The sequence below is a fragment of the Mustela lutreola genome, chromosome 14 (genome assembly GCF_030435805.1).
Source record: "Mustela lutreola isolate mMusLut2 chromosome 14, mMusLut2.pri, whole genome shotgun sequence".
Classification (NCBI taxonomy): Eukaryota; Metazoa; Chordata; class Mammalia; order Carnivora; family Mustelidae; genus Mustela; species Mustela lutreola.
The window spans coordinates 42,466,196-42,489,261 of record NC_081303.1 but is presented as its reverse complement, the minus strand read 5'-3'; the positions used below and the strand labels follow the sequence as shown (position 1 = coordinate 42,489,261).

General features: G+C 39.6%; 2 protein-coding genes across 9 annotated transcripts in view; both read left to right on the top strand.

The window, feature by feature from the left end:
• CR2 (complement C3d receptor 2) overlaps positions 1-5,098 on the top strand; it is a 35,047-nt gene extending 29,949 nt beyond the window's left edge. For all 6 annotated transcript variants that reach the window (XM_059145279.1, XM_059145278.1, XM_059145277.1 and 3 more), the window contains 2 exons: positions 1,479-1,587; positions 4,382-5,098. In XM_059145279.1, coding sequence (XP_059001262.1) covers positions 1,479-1,572 — 94 coding nt within the window. In that variant the 3' untranslated portion in view covers positions 1,573-1,587; positions 4,382-5,098. The remainder of the gene's footprint in view (positions 1-1,478; positions 1,588-4,381) is intronic.
• Positions 5,099-9,179: 4,081 nt separating this feature from the next.
• Positions 9,180-23,066, top strand: part of CR1 (complement C3b/C4b receptor 1 (Knops blood group)) — a 102,177-nt gene continuing 88,290 nt past the window's right edge. For all 3 annotated transcript variants that reach the window (XM_059145285.1, XM_059145286.1, XM_059145284.1), the window contains exons 1-3: positions 9,180-9,310; positions 19,963-20,142; positions 20,776-20,875. In XM_059145285.1, coding sequence (XP_059001268.1) covers positions 9,193-9,310; positions 19,963-20,142; positions 20,776-20,875 — 398 coding nt within the window. In that variant the 5' untranslated portion in view covers positions 9,180-9,192. The remainder of the gene's footprint in view (positions 9,311-19,962; positions 20,143-20,775; positions 20,876-23,066) is intronic.

The window sequence follows — 23,066 nt, the reverse complement described above, 5'->3', positions numbered from 1 at the left end:
GTGGAGCCGGTGGTACACCAAAAAGAGGAGAGGGACAGTTTTGTAGAGAAAGATGAGTTCAGTTCTGCCCTCTTACTTTGGGGCACCCATGATGTAGGACTCAGGAGGGGAGCCTGGGCTCAGGTAGGCAATATTTAACTCACATTTGAAGCCTTGGGACCAAGAAACAAAAAAGGTAAAAATAGGGATGAGAACAGTTCTCAGAAGGACAGTAATGCTTAAAAGAGAGGAGAGGGAAGGAATAGTCAGAGGTAGGAGGAGAATTCAGAAGGAGGATTTTCATAGAATTCAAGGAAGAAGAGGGTCTTAAGAAAAAAGGGATGCCATTTACATGGGTTTCCTCACAGGAAGTCAGAAGATAATTTTAGCTAAGTTACTAAAAATTTAAATAAATAGAAAATGTGGTCTCTATCTCTTTCCTTTATGCTACTAAGTTTGTTGTCAAAGGCATACACATGTAGGAAACTGGCAAACTTTAGGAATGCCTAGGAGCTCAAATAATTTGATGTTCTTGGCAGATTATTAAGTTTACAAATAGGATTATATCAAGTACTATATTTAATTGCCTCCATTGATACAAACTAAACATGTATGTTAAGGTACATTCCTAAGCTTTACTTACTCATTTTATTTCCAGTTTGTAACTGATTTCAATTTGTTTTCTGATAGTTGATATAGATACTTGAGCCGCCTTAAATACTCTCTATAAATGAGATGAGAGTCACTGAAAAATTTGTCTAAGTAACAATATATGTCTAAAAGCCACCCAAACATTTGGGAGACACCACTCTTAATGCACACTGCTTATAACCTACCTATAAGCTGACCTTTTAAATATATATGAGCAACATACTCTAAGTACCCTTAGCAGAAATCTTTCTTCTTCAGTAATTTTGTAATACCTTATTTCAGAGTTCTACATAATAGTGTAATTGCATTTTATTTTCTCTTGCTCATTTTGGCTAAGTGGTTTTAGAAGCACAGTAAAGCTTGTGGGCTTTCAAGGAGTAAAAGTAAAATTGTCCTCTTAAAAACTAGTTCAAGCTTTTAGTGCTATCAGTCTAAGTAAGGATTCTGAATTTAACATCAAATATAAAAACTTTCCTTTAAATCAGATTGGAAGACTATGTCCCCCAAAAGGTAAGTTTGTAGTCATATCCTAAAACAAAAGCTTCTTTTTGATTTATTTTTCAAGCTGAGGCTCATGGTTCTAAATCCCTGAAGGTCTTGGATCTGAGGTAAAGCTACCTAGTATCAGCTTCTGACTTGGACACTTGGCATCCTAGTAAATTATTTTTATGGGCCTTTCCAAATAATAGGGGTTATAGTAATTATCTTACATGATAACAAAATGAATTATTCATGAGAAGTATTTAGTTATCATGTGATAGGAATTATGGAAAACAAACAACTGTGACCTATTTGTAGTGATCATGGCCAATAAGTAAAGAGTTTACTTTTTTTCTTTTTCCATCCAGCAATTATTATACAAATCGAATCCCTAAAGAAGGAGATCTTCATTTAGAAACACGAGAAGTATACTCTATTGATCCATACAACCCAGCAAGCTAATCAGAAGACAAATTGGTATCTAATGAAGTTGAAGTATTTTTATTCATTTTTATGTCAAAATGTCTCCAATTTATATTTACTAATTTTCATAGTGTTAAATATATATGGTTCTGTTCCACACATCTTTGGTAATCATGCACAGAGATTATTAACTTATCTACTTCATAGTGCCAATTAATGTCCCTGTTTTTTTAATTCATTCATCCATTCAGCAAATAGTAAATACCTATCATAATAATTAAGAATAAAATTAAAAAGATGATACGTGTTTTGAAGAGAAATAAAGCAGGAGGAGCTAGAGAAGTTGGGAGAGAAGCCTTCACTAATAAAATGGCATTTGAGCAAAGACTAGGATGAAGGAAGGAGTTAGCCTTACTGGTAGTGGAAGAACAGCCCAGAAAGAAAGAACAGCAGGTGCAGAGACCATAAGGTGGTGTGCGCCTGTTGTGTTCGAGGCACAGCAAGGAGACCAGTATGGCCTAGTATGGACTGACCAAGGGAGAGAGGGGCAGGGATAAAAGCAGAGAGGTAAAGGGAGGAGGAGAACAAGGTTCATCATATAGAGTATGCTAGGTCATTATAATGAGCTTGGTGTGTATTCTGAGATGGAAACCAAAGGATGGTTTTAGGCAGAGAGGAGAATGATCACCTTAACTGCTGTGTAAAGAACTGAGTGTAGGAAACCCAAGGTGGAACCTCAGGAGCCAATGAAGACTTGATCACAATAATCTAGGTAAGAAGTTGTGAGTAGCCACAAGTAGGCTGATGAGAAGAGGTCAGTTTCTGCATGTATCTTTAAGGTAGTGACAGGAGGTTTGCTGACAGTCGTAAGGCAGGAAGCAGTAATGATGGCAGGGTTTTTTGGTCTGCTGACCGGAAGGATAGAATCATGATTAATTATGATGACTGACAATGTGAAAAGGCAAGATTAGGGAGAAAAAAACAAGTTTCACTTTGGAGATGTTAGAAATGAGATATCTAATAGCTATCCAAGGAGAAGTATCAAGAAGGTAGTTGGGTATACAAGTCTATTTCAGAGAATGGATCTTAGGACATAGATATGGGCTTTCTCAGCATATGGATGCATGTAATAATGAGATCAAATAAGATGAACAAGAGGATGAGAAGGGTTAGGGAAAAGGTCCATGTGCCAGGCCTTGGGTCCTTCCACATCAGAAGACATGAGAGTCTGAGAAGGAACCAACCAAGGGGTGAAGAAGCAGGCTCTGATATAGGGGAAGCATCCAAGAGTATGGTGTGGTAGAAGTCATGTGAAGGATGACGTTTAAGGAGGTGGGAGTGATCAACTCTGTCAAATGCTGCTGATGGACCAAGAGCAGTAGTGAACACTGACCACTGTGTTTAGCAGCTCAGGATTTGTTGGTGAACTTGACAAGAATGATTCCGGTGAATAGTAAGGAGGCAAACTCCTGATTGAAGTCAGCTTAAGAGAGAATGAAAGGAGATAAATTAGCGATCTCAACTATAGACTCCTCTTTCAAGGAGGTTTTCTACAAAGAGGTATGGAAAAGGGAACAGATGGCAAGACTAACAAGTAAGGTCAAAAGAACTATCCATTAAAAATGGAGAATCCGCAGTCAGGCCACCATTTCCATACGCTGATGAGAATGATCTACTAGGAAGTGAGGAATGATGACAGGAAGGAAAAGGAAGAATTGCTGGAGCAACATCTGGGTAGGCAAGAACGGAGGGGATCAAATGCTCCAGCTGGAGAGGCAGAGCTTAGATCAGAGTGTGGCCTCCCTAACAGGAGAGAAGGCAGAAGATGCGGGCATAGACAAAGGCAGGGGGAAGCCGTTATGGCAAAGGCATGTGAAGAAGGTTCTCTTCTGACCACCCTGTTTGCTCAGTGTCTAGAAAGCAAAACAGTCACCTGAAAGGAAGATTGGGAAAGGAGATGGTAGGGATTTAAGGAGAAAGGAGAGGGCACTAAAGAGTCACCATGGGGGTTGAAAACTGAATGATGAGGAGTATAGAAAACAGGACTGACAACATGAAGGGTCCCCTGATGTCCCCAGGAGGAGTGGTGGTGAGCATTTGGAGGTCTGCCATGCCCAGGCATTGTGCTGAGCCTCCCTCCTGCCTTGCGTCGGCCCTCATTACCGCAGTGAAAGGAATTAGCCCAAGGTGAGCATATGACATCCAAGATGAGAACCAAAGCTAACCTATTGGCCACAGTGTCAGAATCAGTAATAGTCAAAGGTTTGAATTCAAGCTCAAATCTGTCTTCAAACTGCTTTCTCTTACATAGTCTATAAAGTATAAAGATACCACCTCTGTCCTCCTGGAACTTAATTTGATACAGAAAAAAAGACACTACATGTCATAGTGTAAGAATAATTACCACAAACAAGATACAGAAAAACTGCTGTGGTTGCTGAGGAAGAAAAGATCGCCTGGTGCTGGGGAGTTATAGAAAAACAAAAGAGAACAGGGGAGACCAGGCCAGAGTGATGGATAAACCCAAACCACGGGGGCGTCCAAAATAATGCTAGTACTTAAATACTTGTTGAATGAATGCACGAGTTAGAATGCAACTCTTGCTTCGATTTCTCCCTCATTTATTATTCTTTGTATTTATCAATATAAACTTTATTATTTGCTTCAGATCATGTTATCTGAAGAAAGGGGCCTCCTTAAAAAAATATATCTTCTAAGAGGCTCAATGCTCTATTGGTTATGGCACTTAGAGTTGGTACATAGAGAAGGTGAACACTGTCATTATTTAAACTTTGAGTTACACCCCTGCCCTTCGTGCTGCCTCCTGAACAGAAACTCTCTCTTTCAGTGTGCCTTCTTGTTTGGAACATTGGTTGGGAAGAAACCGTTTTCATCTCAGCAAGTCTAGGCGTATGGCCTCAGCATCAGTGAAATGACTTCATAACTATAATTTCCCAAATGCAGTTATTCTCAAGCAGAATAAAGAAAGTTCACTTGATAGTAAAGATGGGAGCCCAGTTTCACCGCCACATGCTCTTCAAGGACTTTCTGAAGCCTCACCCACAATATGCCTGACATCAGGCTATAGCTATAAACCCGTAACTCCAAAATAACACCATTTTAAGGAAGGCGCTAGAAAGCTGTCCTCTATCTCCACTCTTCTTATGCAATCAGTATACTTACTGTTATCACACACTTCTGGTTGTAGTGTGGTTTTAATCATTTAAGCCAAGTAGAGAATATTTCATGTTGTTATGAAATACTTTCGTTGAGAAGTCTAATTTTATTTTAATCATAGCATCTTGCTCTCATATGGCTGAATATTTCTCTTTCATTTCCACTTGGTTTGACAGGTTTTTTCCCCCCACAATATATACATTGCCTTTTCCCTAATCAGTAATTATAATTTGCACATTTTTTTCCATTATGAGAGTCAAGTTTTAATTGTACAGTTTTGGTGTACAGATGCAGGCTTTGGAGACTTCTTTGGCAGTTCTATCAGAGCTTTGGTTCCTTTAAAAATCTGTATAGCAGTGACTCAAATAAATTTTATCTCTTAACAAAACACTTGCCTTATGTGATTTTTTTCTGCTACAGTGCATGAATTCTTAGGGTTTTAACTTCTATGTTTTTATTTCAGTTCCATTTAGTGAGGGGTTTTAGAGTTCCTCATTTAACATTTATGCATTCTGGATCTCACCACTTCGTTGTTTCAGCCAGTTCTCAACCCACAAACTCAGTTCCCTCATCACCAAGTTTTTCTTTTCTATCTGTCCACCCAACACCTTTTCCCAGCCCTTCTCCACCACTGTCAAAATCCAAATGCCAATTTTCCTTGGTCTACCATTTATACTATTGAGAAAATAAAATCTTGCTCACTGGCTACCATAAATTTCTCTCACCATCTTCTCCTAGACTATTCTGTTTGGCATCTTTGAGTTTTTAAAATATATACAGAACATAAAATTTACCATCTTAAAAAATGGTTAAGTGTACAGTTCAAAAGCGTTAGGTATATTCACATTGTTGTCCAACAGATTTCCAGAACTTTTTCATCTTAAAAAGTTGAAATGCTATATCCATTAAACACTAACTCTACATTCCCCACTCCCTCCAGCCCTCAACCAGCAGCCGCCATTCTACTTCCTGTCTCTATGAACTTGACTACTTTAAATAGCTCATATATGTGGAATCATACAGTGTCCTTCTGTGACTGGTTTATACCACTTAGCCTAATGTCCTCAAGGTTTCTTCATACTGAAGCCTGTGGAAGAATTTTTTTTTTTTCAGGCTGGATAATACTTTACTGTATGTATAGACCACATTCAGTTCACTCATCTATCAATGGATATGTGGACTGTTTGCACTTTCCAGCTCTTGTGCAAAATGCTGCTATGAACAGTGTTGTGCAAATAGCTCTTCATGACATTGCTTTCAATCCTTTTGGATACATACCCAGAATTGGGATGCTGTTCAGTATCTTTTATTCATTCATAATCAGAACTGTTTTCATTCCTCTAAATTAATCTGTTTGTTCACCTCAAGCCATCTACTCCATCTTACATTCATCTCTATTCTCCTTCCTTCTCTTAGCAGATGATGAAAACATCATCGGATAACTTAACTCAACCTCCACTCTCCCCCCCCCCACTGTCACTCACCCAAATACCCATCTCCAGCCTGTGTAATTTTCTTAACTTCTGTGAGTCTGGGGACTGTGACAGGGGTAAGAGCAGAGAAGGTTGTTGTGAGGTGGAAACTAGAATTTCAAGGAATGAGGGGAGAAAGCAAATGTCAGGATATCCGTGCAAAAAGTGATAATGAGTGTGTGTTCTGATAGCCTGTGATGTGAGGCTGGGGAGTTGGATCTTCTATTCCCTTTTGCTCAGCCTATTATGCTCTGGCATCTCCTTCCATTGCTCTGTGGAGACTCATTTAAAAGGATGGTATCAGATTCTTGAGAGCTTGGTATTGGATAAATTAAAGAGGAGATGTGACAAGGATCAAAATAAATATTTCTTGCAATAGAGTGTTGGGAGAGAGCCCCATGGAAACTGCTGGAAAATGAGAAACATACCTAGCTTTTAGGGCATTCCCCTTATTCAACTGGTGAGGATAGGAGCTGAGACTTGAGTACAGGGATAAATGAAGTAAAACCATATTCTAGAATGTGTGAGCTGGGCTATTCACACTCAGTGGTATACATTTGCTGGACTGTGTGTATGGGGGTCTCCATTAGGGAAGCCACACTGAGAAGAGGGAGAGTAGTTCTCTACCTTGAGCATCTTTTCCCCACCATGAATCATAGCTATGCCATGAATCATAGCTATGCATGTTAGCTAAAGGGCTAACATGTTTACCAAAATATCTGCTATTATACTTTCCCACTCCTTCCCTTCCTCCGCTCAATACAGCACGTGACATTTGCAATTACTCCACTCTCCACACAACTCATTCCAACTCTTACTTTACAAACAACGGACTCTTGTTTTATCTAACTTTTAAATCTGGGGTCCTTATCTTAGAGGCTGCAGACCTCCAAAGGTTCATGGCTAGAACTAAACTTCAGTATACCAGTTTCCTTTGTAATCCTAGGTACTCTATTTTACACATTGAAAAATTAATTCTGAGAAGGGGTCCATAGGCTTGACCAAAGAAGCAGAGGGGTCCACCATACACAAAAATATTAAAAACCATGAACCACATGCAAATGCTTCTGTCCTGATTTTTTAATCATTTATTCTACATGTTCTCACTTAATAGTACCATCAGTTCCTGAGATTTTGACTCTCTTCCACCCATTTCCAAAGGGCCTATTTTTTGGCTTTTCTGGAAGTCCAGTTTCATAATCCACAAACTATATTCCCAATCTTTTCCTAGAATGTTCCTATGCCTCCCTAGCTCCCACTAAAACTCTGTCTGTCTCAAGCCCAAGTCTTTCTCAGTTAAAAAAGAAAAAAAGAGCCTTTGACACTCTCCCTTGGTCAGGTTACCTTCTCTCTTTCATATGTTTCCTACTGTAGCAAGTTACCTTGTAGCCAGAAACGATGAAGATTTATTCTTTTTATTATTATTATCATTATTATTGCCAGTTAGCCCTTCAACAGATGAATGGATAAAGAATATCCATTCATGTGGTATATTTACACAATGGAATATTATTCAGATTTATTCTGTTCCAAGCCTGGAGGTCACAAGTCCAAAATGAATCTTACAAGGCTAAAACAGGTTTTGGCAGGTCTGGTTCATTCTGAAAGCTCCAGGGGAGAATCTGTCCCTTGCCTCTTCTAGCTTGTAGAGGTGGATATAATTCCTTGGCTCATGGCAGCGAGGTCCTAATTTCTCCTTCAGTTACAACCTTCTCCTGCTCTATCTATTGTCTCCTCCATAAGGCCCCCTGTGATTACACTGCCTACTGGGATAATCCAGGATCATCTCCCATCTCAAAATTCTAGGGGCGCCTGGGTGGCTCAGTGGGTTAAAGCCTCTGCCTTCGTTTGGTTCAGGTCATGATCCCAGGGTCCTGGGATCAAGCCCCGCATGGGATGGAGCCCCACATCAGGCTCTATGCTCAGAAGGGAGCCTGTTTCCTCCTCTCTCTCTGCCTGCTTCTCTGCCTACCTGTGATCTCTGTCAAATAAATAAATAAAATCTCTTTTAAAAATCCTAATTCAATCACAACTGCAAAACTACTCTTGCAACGGAAGATGATGTAGTCACTGGGCTGGGAATTAGGAGCTGGACGAGTTCGGGGGCCATTATTCAGCCTACCACACACTCTCATTTCTCTGGTCTTTGAATGCTTAACTCCCTGCTCCAAATTTGTCCCCCACATTTTATATCAATAAATCGCACCATCATTCATTTTGAATGCTGAGGCTCACTGCTGCTTCCTTTCTTTTCCTCACCACTCACGTTAAGAAAGGGAGTAACCAAAATCCAACGCATGAATAAGTTTTGTGGATTCTGTCTCTGATGTCTTAATTGCCCACTTAATCTCTGGTCAAGGCCACGGTCATATTTCACCTGGATGATAGCAAAACCTCCCGGCTGGTCAGCCCCATTCCCTGTTGCCTTATTCCAATCCAGTCTCTCCGCAGTATAGACAACTGTATTTTAAAAATGCAAATCTGATTAAGTCATTGTTTAAAAATTGTTTTTTCAATGGCTTGGTATATCTCAATTCAACATAAAGGAAATGGTTCTTCATATTTCCCGTACACTGCACATATTTGTCCAAAATTGTGGCTCTAACACAGAGAGCTGGCATTTCGTCCTCTGACCTACCCACGCGGATTCTTGCAAAGGGGAAAAGCCACGCCCGGGCGTGTGAAAGCCGGGCTGGGAGAATCACCGCCTTTAGCCGGGGCCGCCCATCCTCCGCGCGGACTGCATCAAGGAGCTGAAGCATCGCCAAGTTTTGCTCCTGTAGATGCGTCTCTAAGGTGGTCGGTGAGAGCCAGGTTCGCTGGAAACAATGCAAATGAGGAGTAAACAAGACCTCGCCCATTAAGGGGAAGCTGCGGTCAAAGGCTTCCGTCCCGGCCTCCCCGCTGCACTCCCTAGACTCTGGGAGCGGAGTGCGTTGTCTCACCTCTTCGCCTCGCTCCCTGCGCTTGCCTTCGAGGTCGCACCTACTTCCTCGAGGTCCTGCGGAGGATGGCAGCGTCTTCTCGGAGCAGCCTGCAGCCTCTCGGGCCGCCGGAGCCCCCTCTCTCCGGCTCGCGAGGAGCCCTCCTGGCGGTTCTGGTGCTGCTCGCACTGCCGGACGCCTGGGGTGAGACGCGGGGCTGGGCTTTCGGGTCCTCGGGGTGGCGCGCAAAGGCAGGTGGGCTCTGGGGTCCCCGTTTGTGCGGGGACCCTGGTGGCCTCCGGGTGAACGAGGAGTTGCCTCCTGCTGGGGGCGCTGGTGTGGTGCCAGCCGGGAGCGCGCAGGTGCTCGGCAGGTGCCGCGGGTAATTACCTGCTTTGGTGTGTTAACGAAGCCCCGCGGGAGCAGAGTGGAGTGCTGACCTCAGCGAAGGAAAGGGTGGTGGGAAATGCGACTAACCTGGGTTCTAATTTTAGCAAGTTCTTAAGTGTGAGGAAAGTTACTACACCTGTCCGAAAGGATTTCCTCTTCTGTGCGGTGGCAAACACTGATCTCCACCTCATGGTAGTGTTACCTGAATGGCATAAAGCGTGTCGGGGTCTAGCACAGAGCCTGCCACTTATTCATGTTCTAGCCCCCAGCCGTTACTTCTGCCCTTCGTTCACCAGGGTGTTTGGACAAGCAGTCCTGGGGGTGAAGTTCTCACCTTACACTGCCCTGCATCAGACTGCATTCACCCGCCCGCGCCCCCAACCCACCACAGACACTCACGGAGAGCCTTCGTTTGCACAAATCCCATGGCAGCACTTGGGGTTAGAAGGGCAAGCTCCTGGGAAGCTCCAGGGCCCTCGCTGTCACAAGCTGCAGACAGAGGGAAATGTGAGATGTTTACACAGTGTGGTATTTTAGTCATGTGGTTAGTAAAAAATATAACCTGTTATAACTATTTGGAAAGTTTGTGGAGGCATCTTCCTGTCCTTCCTTCCCTTTGAATAGGTAAACACCTACATTTAGAATCCTTCTCTTATTTTTGGTCTTCTGAGAAGTCGTCTTAGTTTGCTTGGACTCCCTGACAACATCTTAGTTGAAATGAGAGTCTTGATTGCTTTTGTCCAGCCTCTTCTTGGCGACTGATTTTGTTCTCCACTGTCACTAGACATTACACATTCATTACTGCTTGTGCCTTCTCTTCTAAGAGAGGAAGGAACAAGGTAAAACCAAGTTTCCACAAAAGTTGTTATTAGGGATGCCTGGGTGGCTCAGTCCGTTAAGCCTCTGCCCTTGGTTCAGGTCATGATTTCAACATCAAACTCCTTGTTTAGCAGGGAGCCTGCTTCTCCTTCTTCCTGCCACTCCCCCCACTTGCTCAGTCTCTCTCTCTCTCTTCCTCTCCCTGGCAAGTAAATAAGTAAAATCTTTTTTAAAAAGCTGTTGTTGGGGTGCCTCGGTGGCTCAGTCAGTTAAGCGGCTGCCTTCGACTTGCCTTCGGCTCGGGTCCTGATCCCAGGGTCCTGGGATCGAGCTCTGTCAAGTGAATAGATGGAATAATCTTTTTTAAAGAGTTGTTATTAGTATTTTATTTCCTTAGACATCGTAAAGTAACCTGTCAAGTGAAGAAACGTGATAAAACCTAAAAGTTTTATTTTCAGAAGAGAGGCATGCCAAGTAAACTAAGCAATCTGTTGTCAGTGCTTAGAAATGTTTGTGGACCTTATGAGTATCTGGTCCTCTTCGTACTGGAATGTTAATTGCAAAATATATACAAATATATATTTACTAAGGTTATCATAATAACTTCAAAATGTGAAACAGCTAAACTATCTGGTAATTTACTTGCTAAAGGAATGTAGGCACAGAAAGTGCTGACGGAATGCTGATCAAAGCACTTTGGACGTGATGAGAGAGCTATGTCTTCAAGGTGCATGCATATGGAAGTTGGGTGGTAGGGTTTTGTGAAATCTCCTTAATTGGGAGGCCAGGGTTCTGGGGGTTTTTTCAGCCTCTGCTACTGAGTGGTTATGTGCCTGGGGTCAGCAAGTCAATAGGTTCCCTGAGTTTCAGTGTCCGTGTATATCAAATGGACATAATTCACATCTGGCAATCTGAGAGGATTACTGTAAAAAGCAAATGAGGTAGTGTATGTGACAGGGTTACGAAACCTGAAAATCCCCATGCAGATATATGAAGCCATGAGTAGGAACGTCCCTCAAGAGAGTCTAACCGCCACCACATGTCTGTAAAGGGAGAATCTCAGCTTCGGTGATCAGAGAAGGCTGAGTGGGAAGGAGCATGGATTTAGAAACAGGTAAAGATTGAATCCAGCAATGACCACGCAGGCTGACTCACAGAGGTAGTTTTTTTACATACAAATTGGCCTATTAAGCCTACTAGGACAGTGTAGACTATAGGGCAGCTTCTGGCGCCCTCTTCTGGCCCTTGGGTGAGATGCGGCTCTGTTGCCCCGCTTTGTATAAAGATGGCTAGGTAGAAAGGAGGGAAGGCCAGTCGCTTTCTGTGATTTGCCACCTTTTGGGTTCAGATACGCTCAGATGAGCAGATTTATGGTTTATATTACCTCGTTTTATCTAATCTAAATTTTGTGATTGGACAAGTAACTTCAAAGTTTTTCTGCATAGAAGCAGAATGAAGAGAATTCTAATAAGAACAGCTTAAGCAAATAAGAAAACAGCATAGCTGACAATACCTTCCACACATACGTACACAGCCCCACACACAGGCATACACACATGCAGGCTCTCTGTCAGAGACATGAAGAGGAAGAAACATTGTCAGTCTAATTACAAGTGACCAAAAGTTGACAAAAACCAAAAACTCAGAAAGTAACAAGAGTGGTTGAAATGATAGCTTTACATCCACTTGTTTTTTTTTTTTTTTTAAAGATTTTATTTATCAGAGAGAGAGAGAGAGCAAGCACAGGCAGACAGAATGGCAGACAGAGGCAGAGGGAGAAGCAGGCTCCCTGCGGAGCAAGGAGCCCGATGTGGGACTCGATCCCAAGACGCTGGGATCATGACCTGAGCCGAAGGCAGCTGCTTAACCAACTGAGCCACCCAGGCGTCCCAACATCCACTTGTAAACAGAGAAACTCATTGTGACTATTATGTCCTTGTAGATGTTAATTAATGATTATGTTAAATCATCATGATTAGCAAAGCACTTAAAATGTTTATTTCATCTGTATCATATTTTTAAATTTCTATTTATATGTAATATAAATTACATGGTTATAAATAAAAACTAGTATAGATATTTAAATATATTTAATATTTTACTATATATAATATGTTACCTGTAATATAAAATAGTTATATTTCTGTTATATAACAGTTTATATTTATATATTATGCAATATTTATGTAGAGGACATTATAAATTATAATTCATTGTTATAAAATTAATATATAATTGCATTAAATATCACACATAATAGCTTCTTAAGCTATATGATATGAATATAATTTATAGTATTAAGTTGGCATAGTTTATGAGGTTTGTAATTTATAATATACATTAATCTGTAAAATATATATGTATTGTAATATAATAAATTAATGTTTTATATATAGCATGCCAAGTTATATATTAGAATCATACTATTACATATTAAATTAGATTATGTAATATACCAAATACATAATATACTAATATTATGAATGTATAAATATTTTTAAACATAAAGCATAAATACATAAATTTTTAAAATTATGTTCGGTTAGCCACTGTACAGTACATAATTAGTTTTTGATTTAGTGTTCAATCACTTATTAGCTAAGTATAACACACAGTGCTGATCACAACACTTGCCCTCCTCAATATCCATCACCCTGTAACCTCCTCCCCTCACCTTCCTCCCCTTTGAAATCCTCAGATTGTTTCCCCAGGGTCCATAGTCTCATGGTTCAACTCTCTCTCTGATTCTCCCGCTTTGGATTTCTCTCCCTTTTTTTGATGGTCCTCCGTGCTAAAGCTTATGTTCCATATATGACTGAAACCATATGACAATTGTCTTTCTCAGTTTGACTTACTTCACTTAACATAATCCCCTCCAGTTCCATCCATGTCAGTGCAAATGGTACATATTCATCATTTCTAATGGCCGAATAATATTCCATGGTATATATGGACCACATCTTCTTTATCCATTCATCTGTTGAAGGGCATCTCAGCTCCTTCCACAGTTTGGCTATTGTGGACATTGCTGCTATGAGCACTGGGGTGCATGTGGCCCTTCTTTTCACTACATATGTATCTTTGGTATATATACCAGTAGTGCAATTGCCAGATTGTAGGGTAGCTTTATTCTTAACACCTTGAGGAACTTCCATACTGTTTTCCGGAGAGCATTCCCACCAACAGTGTAAGAGGGTTCCCCTTTCTCTACAACTTCAACATTTGTTTTTTCTTGCCCTGTCAATTTTGGCCATTCTAACTGGTATAGGGTGGTATCTCAGTGTGGTTTTGATTTGAATTTCCCTGATGGCTAGTGATGTTGAACATTTCTTCATGTGTCTGTTAGCCATTTGTATGTCTTCTTTGGAGAAATGTCTGTTCATGTCTTCTGCCCATTTTTTGACTGGGTTATTAATTTTTTGAGTGTTGAGTTTGAAAAGTTCTTTATAGATTTTGGATATCAGCCCCTTATCTGTAATGTCATTTTCAAACATCTTCTTCCATTCTGTGGGCTGCCTCTTAGTTTTGTTGGCTGTTTCCTTTGCTGTGCAGAAGGTTTTGATCTTGATGAAGTCCCAAAAGTTCATTTTTGCTTTTGTTTATATGCCTTTAGAGATGTGTCTTGAAAGAGGTTGCTGTTGCTGATATCAAAGAGGTTACTACCCATGTTCTCCTTTAGGATTTTGATGGATTCCTGTCTTACATTGAGGTCTTTCATCCATTTTGAATTTTCCTATGTATGATGTAAGGTAATAGTCCATTATCACTCTTCTATATATAGCTGTCTTATTTTCCCAGCACCACTTACTGAAGATACTGTCATTTTTCCATTAAAGATTTTTTCATGATTTGTCAAAGATTAGTTGACGATAGAGTTGAGGATCCATTTCTGGAGTCTCTATTCTGTTCCATTGGTCTATGTGTCTGTTTCTGTGCCAATACCATGCTGTTTTGGTGATCACAGCTTTGTAATAAAGCTTGAAATCAGGCAACAAGAGGCCCCCAGCTTTGTTTTTCTTTTTCATCATTTACTTGGTGATTCAGGTCTTTTCCTGTTCCATAAAAATTTTAGGATTTTTTGTTTCAGCTCTTTGAAAAATGTCAATGGTATTTTAATAGCGATGGCATTGGAAGTATAAATTGCTCTGGAAAGGATAGACATTTTAACAATGTTTATTTTTCCAATCCATGATCATGGAAAGTTTTTCCATCTTTTTGTGTCTTCCTCGATTTCTTTCATAAGTGTCCTGTAGTTCCTAGAGTATAGATCCTTTACCTCTTTTGTTAGGTTTATTCCTAGGTATCTTATTATATATTAAATAAGATTATATATTATACCAAATATAATATATAGTATAATAATAATATCAATATATAAAGATTTTGACATTAAAATATAAAATTTTTAAAAGTGCATGCTCTTCTTTTTCTTTAACTGATAGAAGTGTTTAAATAAAACACTTGCAGATCTTTTCATAAAAGAGTAGAATATGCAGAATGGAGAGCAGAGTGTAGTCCAGGTTGACAGTTTATGTTTGAAACAGAACATGGAAGTAATAAGTAGATTGTGCTTCTAGCACAGAATAAAACCATCTGCCTTGAATGCATGTTTGAATCAGGAGTATTTCCAAGTGGACTCTGACACCCAAGACGAAAACCACAATGAGATGAAAATATACACCTACTAGAAAAGCTAAAATGTTAAAAATTGACCATAGCAAGTGTTGGCAATAAGGTGAAGACTGGAATCACTACTCCTTGGTAAAATGATACAACCACTTTGGAAAGCATTTGGGAAATTTCTTAAAAAGCTAAACTCAAATGTGTCTATGACTGAGCATTTTACTCCCAGGTATTGACTCAAGAGAAATGAAAGCAACTGACCACACAGAGATTAGGATTTTCATAGTGGCTTTATTTGTACTAGCCAACAACTAGAAATAATCTAAATGGCACTCAACAGCCAAACAGGCAAATCAAATTAACATATATTGGTACAACTGATTATCACCCAGCAAAAAAAAAAAAAAAAAATACTTTTATATATGCAAAAACCTGGGTGAATCTCAAAAATAATCATTCTGTGTAAAAGCTAGACCAACAAAATGGGGGGGGGGGAGTACAAACCAAATGAGTTGGTTTATATGAAATTCTAGAAGATCAAATCAATCTGTAGTAAGAAGCAGGCCAGAGATCGCCTAGAGAAGGAGGTAGAGGGACAGATGGATTATAAAGCAAAATGAGAAAACTGTTGGAGTGATGGAAATGTTTGTTATCTTGATTGTGGTAATGGTTTCATGGTGCACACATGTGTCAATTTCACTCCACACTGTTCTCCAATGTGGCTGCACCAACTTGCATTCCCACCAACAGTGTAAGAGGGATCCCTTTTCTCCACATCCTCTCCAACACACGTTTTTTCCTGTCTTGCTAATTTTGGCCATTCTAACTGATATAAGGTGATATCTCAATGTGGTTTTAATTTGAATCTCCCTGATGGCTAGAGATGATGAATAGTTTTTCATGTGTGTGATAGCTATTTGTATGTCTTCATTGGAGAAGTGTCTGTTCATATCTTCTGCCCATTTTTTGATATGATGATCTGTTTTGTGTGTTTTTTAGTTTGAGAAGTTCTTTATAGATCCTGGATATCAACCTTTTGTCTGTACTGTCATTTGCAAATGTCTTTTCCCATTCCGCGGGTTGCCCTTTTGTTTTGTTGACTATTTCCTTTGCTGTGCAGAAGCTTTTGATCTTGATGAAGTCCCCAAAATTCATTTTCGTTTTTGTTTCCTTTGCCTTTGGAGACATATCTTGAAAGAAGTTGCTATGGCTGATATCTAAGAAGTTACTGCCTATGTTCTCCTCTAGGATTCTGATGGATTCCTGTCTCACATTGAGGTCTTTTATCCATTTCGAGTTTATCTTTGTGTACGGTGTAAGAGAATGGTCGAGTTTCATTCTTCCATATATAGCTGTCCAATTTTCCCAGCACCATTTATTGAAGAGACTTTTTTCCACTGTATATTATTTCCTGATTTGTCAAAGATTATTTGACCATAGAGTTGAAGGCCCATATCTGGGCTCTCTACTCTGTTCCACTGGTCTATGTGTCTGTTTTTATGCTGTCTTGGTGATCACAACTTTGTAGTAAAGCTTGAAATCAGGTAACGTGATGCTGCCTGTTTTATTTTTGTTTTTCAACATTTCCTTTGTGATTCGGGGTCTCTTCTGATTCCATACGAAACTATAAACTCCCAAAATTGAACCAGGAAGAAATTGACCACCGGAATAAACTGATATCTTGTAATGAGATTGAAGCAGTGATCAAAAACCTCCCAAAAAACCAGAACCCAGGACCTGATGGATTCCCTGGAGAATTCTACCAAACTTTCAAAGAAGAAATAACATCAATTCTCCTGAAGCTGTTTCAAAAAATTGAAGCAGAAGGAAAACTTCCAGACTCTTTTTATGAAGCAGGCATTTCCCTGATCGCCAAACCAGGCAAAGACCACACCAAAAAGGAGAATTTCAGACCAATATCACTGATGAATATGGATGCTAAGATTCTCAACAAGATCCTAGCAAACAGGATCCAACAGCACGTTAAAAAGATTATTCACCATGACCAGGTGGAATTCATCCCTGGGTTACAAGGATGGTTCAACATTCACAAATCAATCAGTGTAACAGAACAAATCAATAAGAGAAGAGAGAAGAACCCCATGATCTTCTCAATTGATGCAGAAAAAGCATTAGACAAAATCCAGCATCCGTTCCTGATTAAAACCCTTCAAAGTATAGGGATAGAGGGAACATTCCTGAACTTCATAAAATCTATCTATGAAAGACCCACAGCAAATATCATCCTCAGTGGGAAAAAGCTCACAGCCTTCCCGTTGAGATCAGGAACATGACAAGGATGCCCACTCTCACCACTCTTGTTCAACATAGTATTAGAAGTCCTAGCAACAGCAATCAGACAACAAAGAGAAATAAAAGGTATCGAAATTGGCAATGAAGAAGTCACACTCTCTCTCTTCACAGATGACATGATACTTTATATGGAAAACCCCAAAGACTCCACCCTCAAACTACTAGAACTCATACAGCAATTCAGTAATGTGGCAGGATACAAAGTCAATGTACAGAAATCAGTGGCTTTATTGTATACTAACAATGAAAACACAGAAAGGGAAATTAGAGAATCGATTCCATTTACTATAGCACCAAGAACCATAAGATACCTGGGAATAAACCTAACCAAAGAGGTGAAGGATCTGTACTCGAGGAACTACAGAACACTCATGAAAGAAATTGAAGAAGACACAAAAAGATTGAGGACCATTCCATGCTCTTGGATCGAAAGATTAAACATTGTTAAAATGTCTACACTGCCTAGAGCAATCTATACTTTTAATGCCATTCCAATCAAAATTCCACTGGTATTTTTCAAAGAGCTGGAGAAAATAATCCTAAAATTCGTATGGAATCTGAAGAGTTTTTTTTTAAATAAACTATGGTAGATGAGTTTATGGAATTGATATTAATATACGGGGATTAATATATGAGGGATTAGGAATGAAGGAGGAAAAGAAACCAGATCAAGCTTGCTGTAATGAAGACTCATATGTTTCTTTCTATTTCAGCTATTATTCCAATTTACATTTTTTACTTCTACCTCACAGTAAGAAGAAGATAAATTTGGGTTCAAATTCTGTTCTCGGAATCCAGTTTCTAAAACTATACATTGATATCTCTTGTATAAGCTTCTTTTTGCTTCTCTAAAAAATTATCACAAACTTAGTGGCTTACAACAATAGAAATTAATCCTCTTATGATTCCGGAGGTCAAATTCTCAAATGGGTCTGTAGGGCTGTGTTTCTTCTGGAGGCTCCAACGGAGATTAGGTCCCTGCTCTTCTCGTCCAGAGGCTGCCTGCATACTTTGGGTCATGGCTCTCTTTCTCTACCTTGAAAGCCAGCACTTGAATGTCTTAAAATCTCCTTCTTCTATCTTGGATCCTCTGCCTCCCTCTTTTAAGGACCTTTGTGATTACATTGAGGGCCACCCAGATAAACCAAGATAATCTTCCCATCACAAGATTCTTAATTTAACTACATCTGCAAAGCCTGGTGCCATATGAGGTAACATTCACAGGCTCTGGGGATTAGGGCATGGATGTCTTTGGAAGCCCCTTGTTTAGGCAACCACATATTTTCAAAGATTTTCAAAATCTTAGCTGAGCCTGCTGGTGGAATCTATTACTATTAGGGTCCAGCTTAGTAACAAATGATTGTAGCCCAGCAAGCAGCAGGCAGGGTGTACACTGAATATGGCTAATGGAAGCATAAAATATATGTAGAATCTAAAAACATAAACATGATGGAACAAAAGACAGGGAGAAAGTAAATGGAGTGAGCATTTTCTACAGTTCTTGCATTGCTGGGGAAATAATTGTTCATTGCATGTTAACATGGTAAGGATGCATGTCATCTTTAAAGGAGCTATGAAAGAATGTGTAACAAATAATCTAATAAGAAGAAATAACAATAGGGATGCCTGGGTGGCTCAGGTGGTTGAGTGTCCAACTCCTGATTTCAGATGAATTCAGGTGCTGTTCAGCATGGAGTCTGCTTGAGATTCTCTCTCTCCTTTTCGCTGTGCCCCTCTGCCGGCTCACTCACACTCGTGCTCTCTCTCTCTCTCTCTCTGTCTGTCTCTCTCTCTGTAAATAAATAAATAAAATCTTTTCTCATACTCAAAATGAAGGCAAAAGAGAAGAGCATAAGGAACATAGGAAAGGAAGTACAAATAAAAATCAAATAAGATGATAGATCTAATCATGAATATGTCAACAACTATAGTGAAATAAATAGACAATTCCACTTTACAGACAAAGATTAGTGGAGTGCTGCATTTCCCAAATTGTTGGCTGATGTGCTCTGGGAACCTCCAGGATTTCAGAGGAGACCCATGGGCTATTTTACATTTTTGGTGGAACAATAATTCTGGGTATTTCTCAGATACTGTGCAATCACTGGCTCCCAATAGGCCTTGGCTACATTCGCTTGCAGTAGAGTTCTTTTATTTTATCTTCAGTGGGTTCCTTTTGGTGACAATAAATTTTTGCAAAACTGGGTTTTTAGCAGTGGCTGTGATAAAAGCATCAAATGAAAATTTTTGTAGAATAAGAAATGAGGTGGTGGATTACAACTCAACTCTAAGGTTTGAGAAGTTGAGCAGTGCTCAGCATCCCACTATGAAGAATGGTGGACAGGGTCACCTCAGTTGGCGAAGTGGCTGATTTCGGTTCATATCATGATTTCAGGTTCCTGGGATCAAGGCCTGCATTGGGCTGTGTGCTCAGCAGGGAGTCTGCTTGAGATTCTCTCTCCCTCTGCCCCTCTCCCACTTGTCCATGCTCGCTCCCTCTCTCTTTCTCTCTTGCTCTCTAAATAAATAAATAAAACTTTAGAACAAAATGAAAACCTCATGTCTATGTTCACTAGTAAGAGATGCAAACATTTTACCATTATTAAGATGTTCTGTTTCTTTGATCGCATCTATGAAGCACACTGGAGAAAAAGAGGTAGTAAATAGAAGTTTCTCCATTAACTTGGATGTCACTGTGGTTTGACCTTCAGGTCAGTGCAAAACTCCGGAACACCTCCTATTTGCCAAGCTGACAAATCCTACTGATAAGAATGAGTTTCCTATTGGGACAGCTCTGAAGTATGAGTGCCGTCCTGGTTACTATGGGAGAAGGTTCGTTATCACCTGCCTATACAACTCGGTCTGGTCAAGCGCCGAAGACAAGTGTCAGCGTAAGTACCTCTGGACTGAGAACTCTGTGTCAATCAAACATCCGTAGAGCTGAATCATTGTTCAGATTTTGGAACCAAGGCATATACAATTGTTAAATTTGCCTCAAGTAGAGTACATGTGACAGTTCTTCTTTCTGTCACATCTTCCTACTGCTCTGACTTGCTGGCAACTCCATTACAAGGTCACTTCATGAGAAATGACCATCACAAGACACAATGCAGGAGAAAGCTCCATTCAGTAGGGGTTTCCCATTGTCACCATTGAAACTGCGTCACCAATGATTCAGAAAAGGGAAGAAAATTGTAGGTGGGGAGAGAATCCTGACGTCGAGATCTCTGATTTCAGCTGTTTGGATGACAAAATAACCACTAAGGTAATAAGTAAAGTTTGCATTTTTCTGGGAAGCACAACACAGGGAAAAGATCAATTAGGAGGGGAGATCTTTTTTTGGAAGTGGAGCTTAGTAAGTGGCTGACTCTGAGGCAGTCTTGTTAGTTTCTCCGAGGTGGCAAAATCTGCAGAATGGCAAATACTTTTCAGGAAGCTTCAGCCAGGTTGGGACCTTATGTATTACTGAGAGAAGTTCGGTTTGTTCTATACCCAATCCCTCAATTCTGCTTCTCCCCCCATAGGGAGATCATGTGGAACTCCTCCAGAACCTGCCAATGGTAAAATGATTGTAAACGGAGATGCCCGGTTTGGGTCAACTGTTAATTACGTCTGTAATGAAGGGTGAGTTGGCAGCAGCATCATTTGGGTTGACAGTTCCAGAACTATAGCACCAATCTCTAAACAAGAGTCTTAGAAAGTCTTCCCGTCCATTCAAACCATAGCAATAAGATTTCTAAGTAGATGTGGTGGCTTGAATCCAGGTATTAAACTACATTTGAAAAGACTAAACAAATATTTGAAAAATAGGAAACACCTGTATCTGTGCTAGAAACTTGGGGGTGGGGAGGAAAGATGTCTATGGCACATCAAATTCATGCACCTAGAACCAAGTGAAACGTTCACTAAATGAGAAGGACAGGTCTCTAAAGAAGCAAATGGAACAACCATTAATGGCTCCGTGCACATATTCCCACCCCAAAGCAACAAGAGCTGGAGATGGTGGGTTTCGAAGTGGTAAAGAATGAGTTGTTTAGGATGATGGAGCCCTGGGGTGCAGAAGCAAATCTTGATTGTTATAGCCCCTCTCCAGAAATGTGCACGGTGCAGAAATTTGCTGTGGCTCATCCTTAAAGGAGATGACCAGTTCAGGAAAGAAGTAGGGAGACTGCTTTACTTTTTGCTTTTTAAAAAACACTTATTTATTGCTTACTTAAAAGACATATAATATAACATAAGTGATCATTACAATCAGGAAGAAATAAAGTGAACTTCAGGGTATATGCTATCCACCTTAGGAAACATTGCTAGAACCTTAGACATCTCCACTGTGTCTTTCCCAGTTTCCATTCCTCCACCTACAGAATCTCTCTGGAAATCACTGTCCTGAATTCTATGTCATTCACTCTCTTGCATTTGTTTTCCATTTTCTCCCATATATCCCTACTCAGTTTAGATTTCGCTTTACATATTTTCAGCTTTATATAAATGGCATGCTATTACATGTGTTTCTCTGCAGCTTGCTTTTTCACTGAGCATTTTATTTCTCACAATTATCCATGTGGTTGTAGTTAATTCAGTTTCACTTGGGAAAATATCCTTGAATGGATATACCACTACTCATTTTCTCTTGGTTGTTATATTTGGATTGTTTCTCATATGTTTTTCTTTGTTTTGTTTTGAAATCATAAGTATTCCCAATATAAATACACATGTCTCCTAGTGCCCATGTGCAAGTTTCTCAGGGACAGTGGTTTTCACACTTATTTTGTTATAATGCACAGCTAAGAAATATATTTTACAATACATATACACACTGACACACGTACACCTCACACACACATTTATATAAAGTACCAAAAACTTCTTACCATTTCTAATTAACAGCATACTGGAGGTTCAAGCCAAGAAAATTGGTCATGAAAAAGAAATAAAAGGCATCTAAATTGGAAAGGAGAATCAAATCAATCTCTGTTTGCAAATGATGTGTTTTGTATAGAAAATCCTAAGGAATGAACACAAACACACACACACCCAAAACCCATTACATCTAACAGATAGTTCAGCAATATTCACATATCAGACCAACATGCAAAATTAAATTGCATCTCTATACACTAACAATGAACACTAGGAGAATGAAATTAAGAAAGGAGTTCCACCTACAATAACATCAAAAAGAACAACTTAAGTTCAAAATAACCTGAACTAAAGCAATGTAAGATTGTACACTGAAGATTATGAAACATTGCTGAAAACAAAATCAAAATCTAAATAAATGGAACCACATCCTATATTCCTGGATTACATAACTTAATATTGCTAACATTGTAACAATATTGAATACTACAGAATTATATAATATTGATCTCACCAAATTGATGTACAGATTTTATTCAATGCCCATAAAATTCCAGCATCCTTTTGCAGAAATCAACAACTGATCCTAAAATTCTTCTGGCAATGCAAGGCACCTAAACAGTTAAAACAGTCTTGAAAAAGAAGAAAGTCTCACTTTAAAACTTACTCTAAACCCACAGCAATCTAGAATGTGTGGTACTGGCCTAAGGACAGATATATAGATCAATAGAATAGAAATGAGAATGCAGAAGTAAACTCACACACTTATGGTCAACTCCGTTTCAGCAAGGGTGCCAGGACAATCCAACGGTGAAAGAATAGTCTTTTCAACAATTGGTCTTCGGGCAACTAAACAACCAAATAAAAACACATGAAGTAGGAAGAATGAGTATCATGAATTATGTTAACAGATTAACAGTAATCCCACTTGGCCTAGACGTATAATGAATATTTT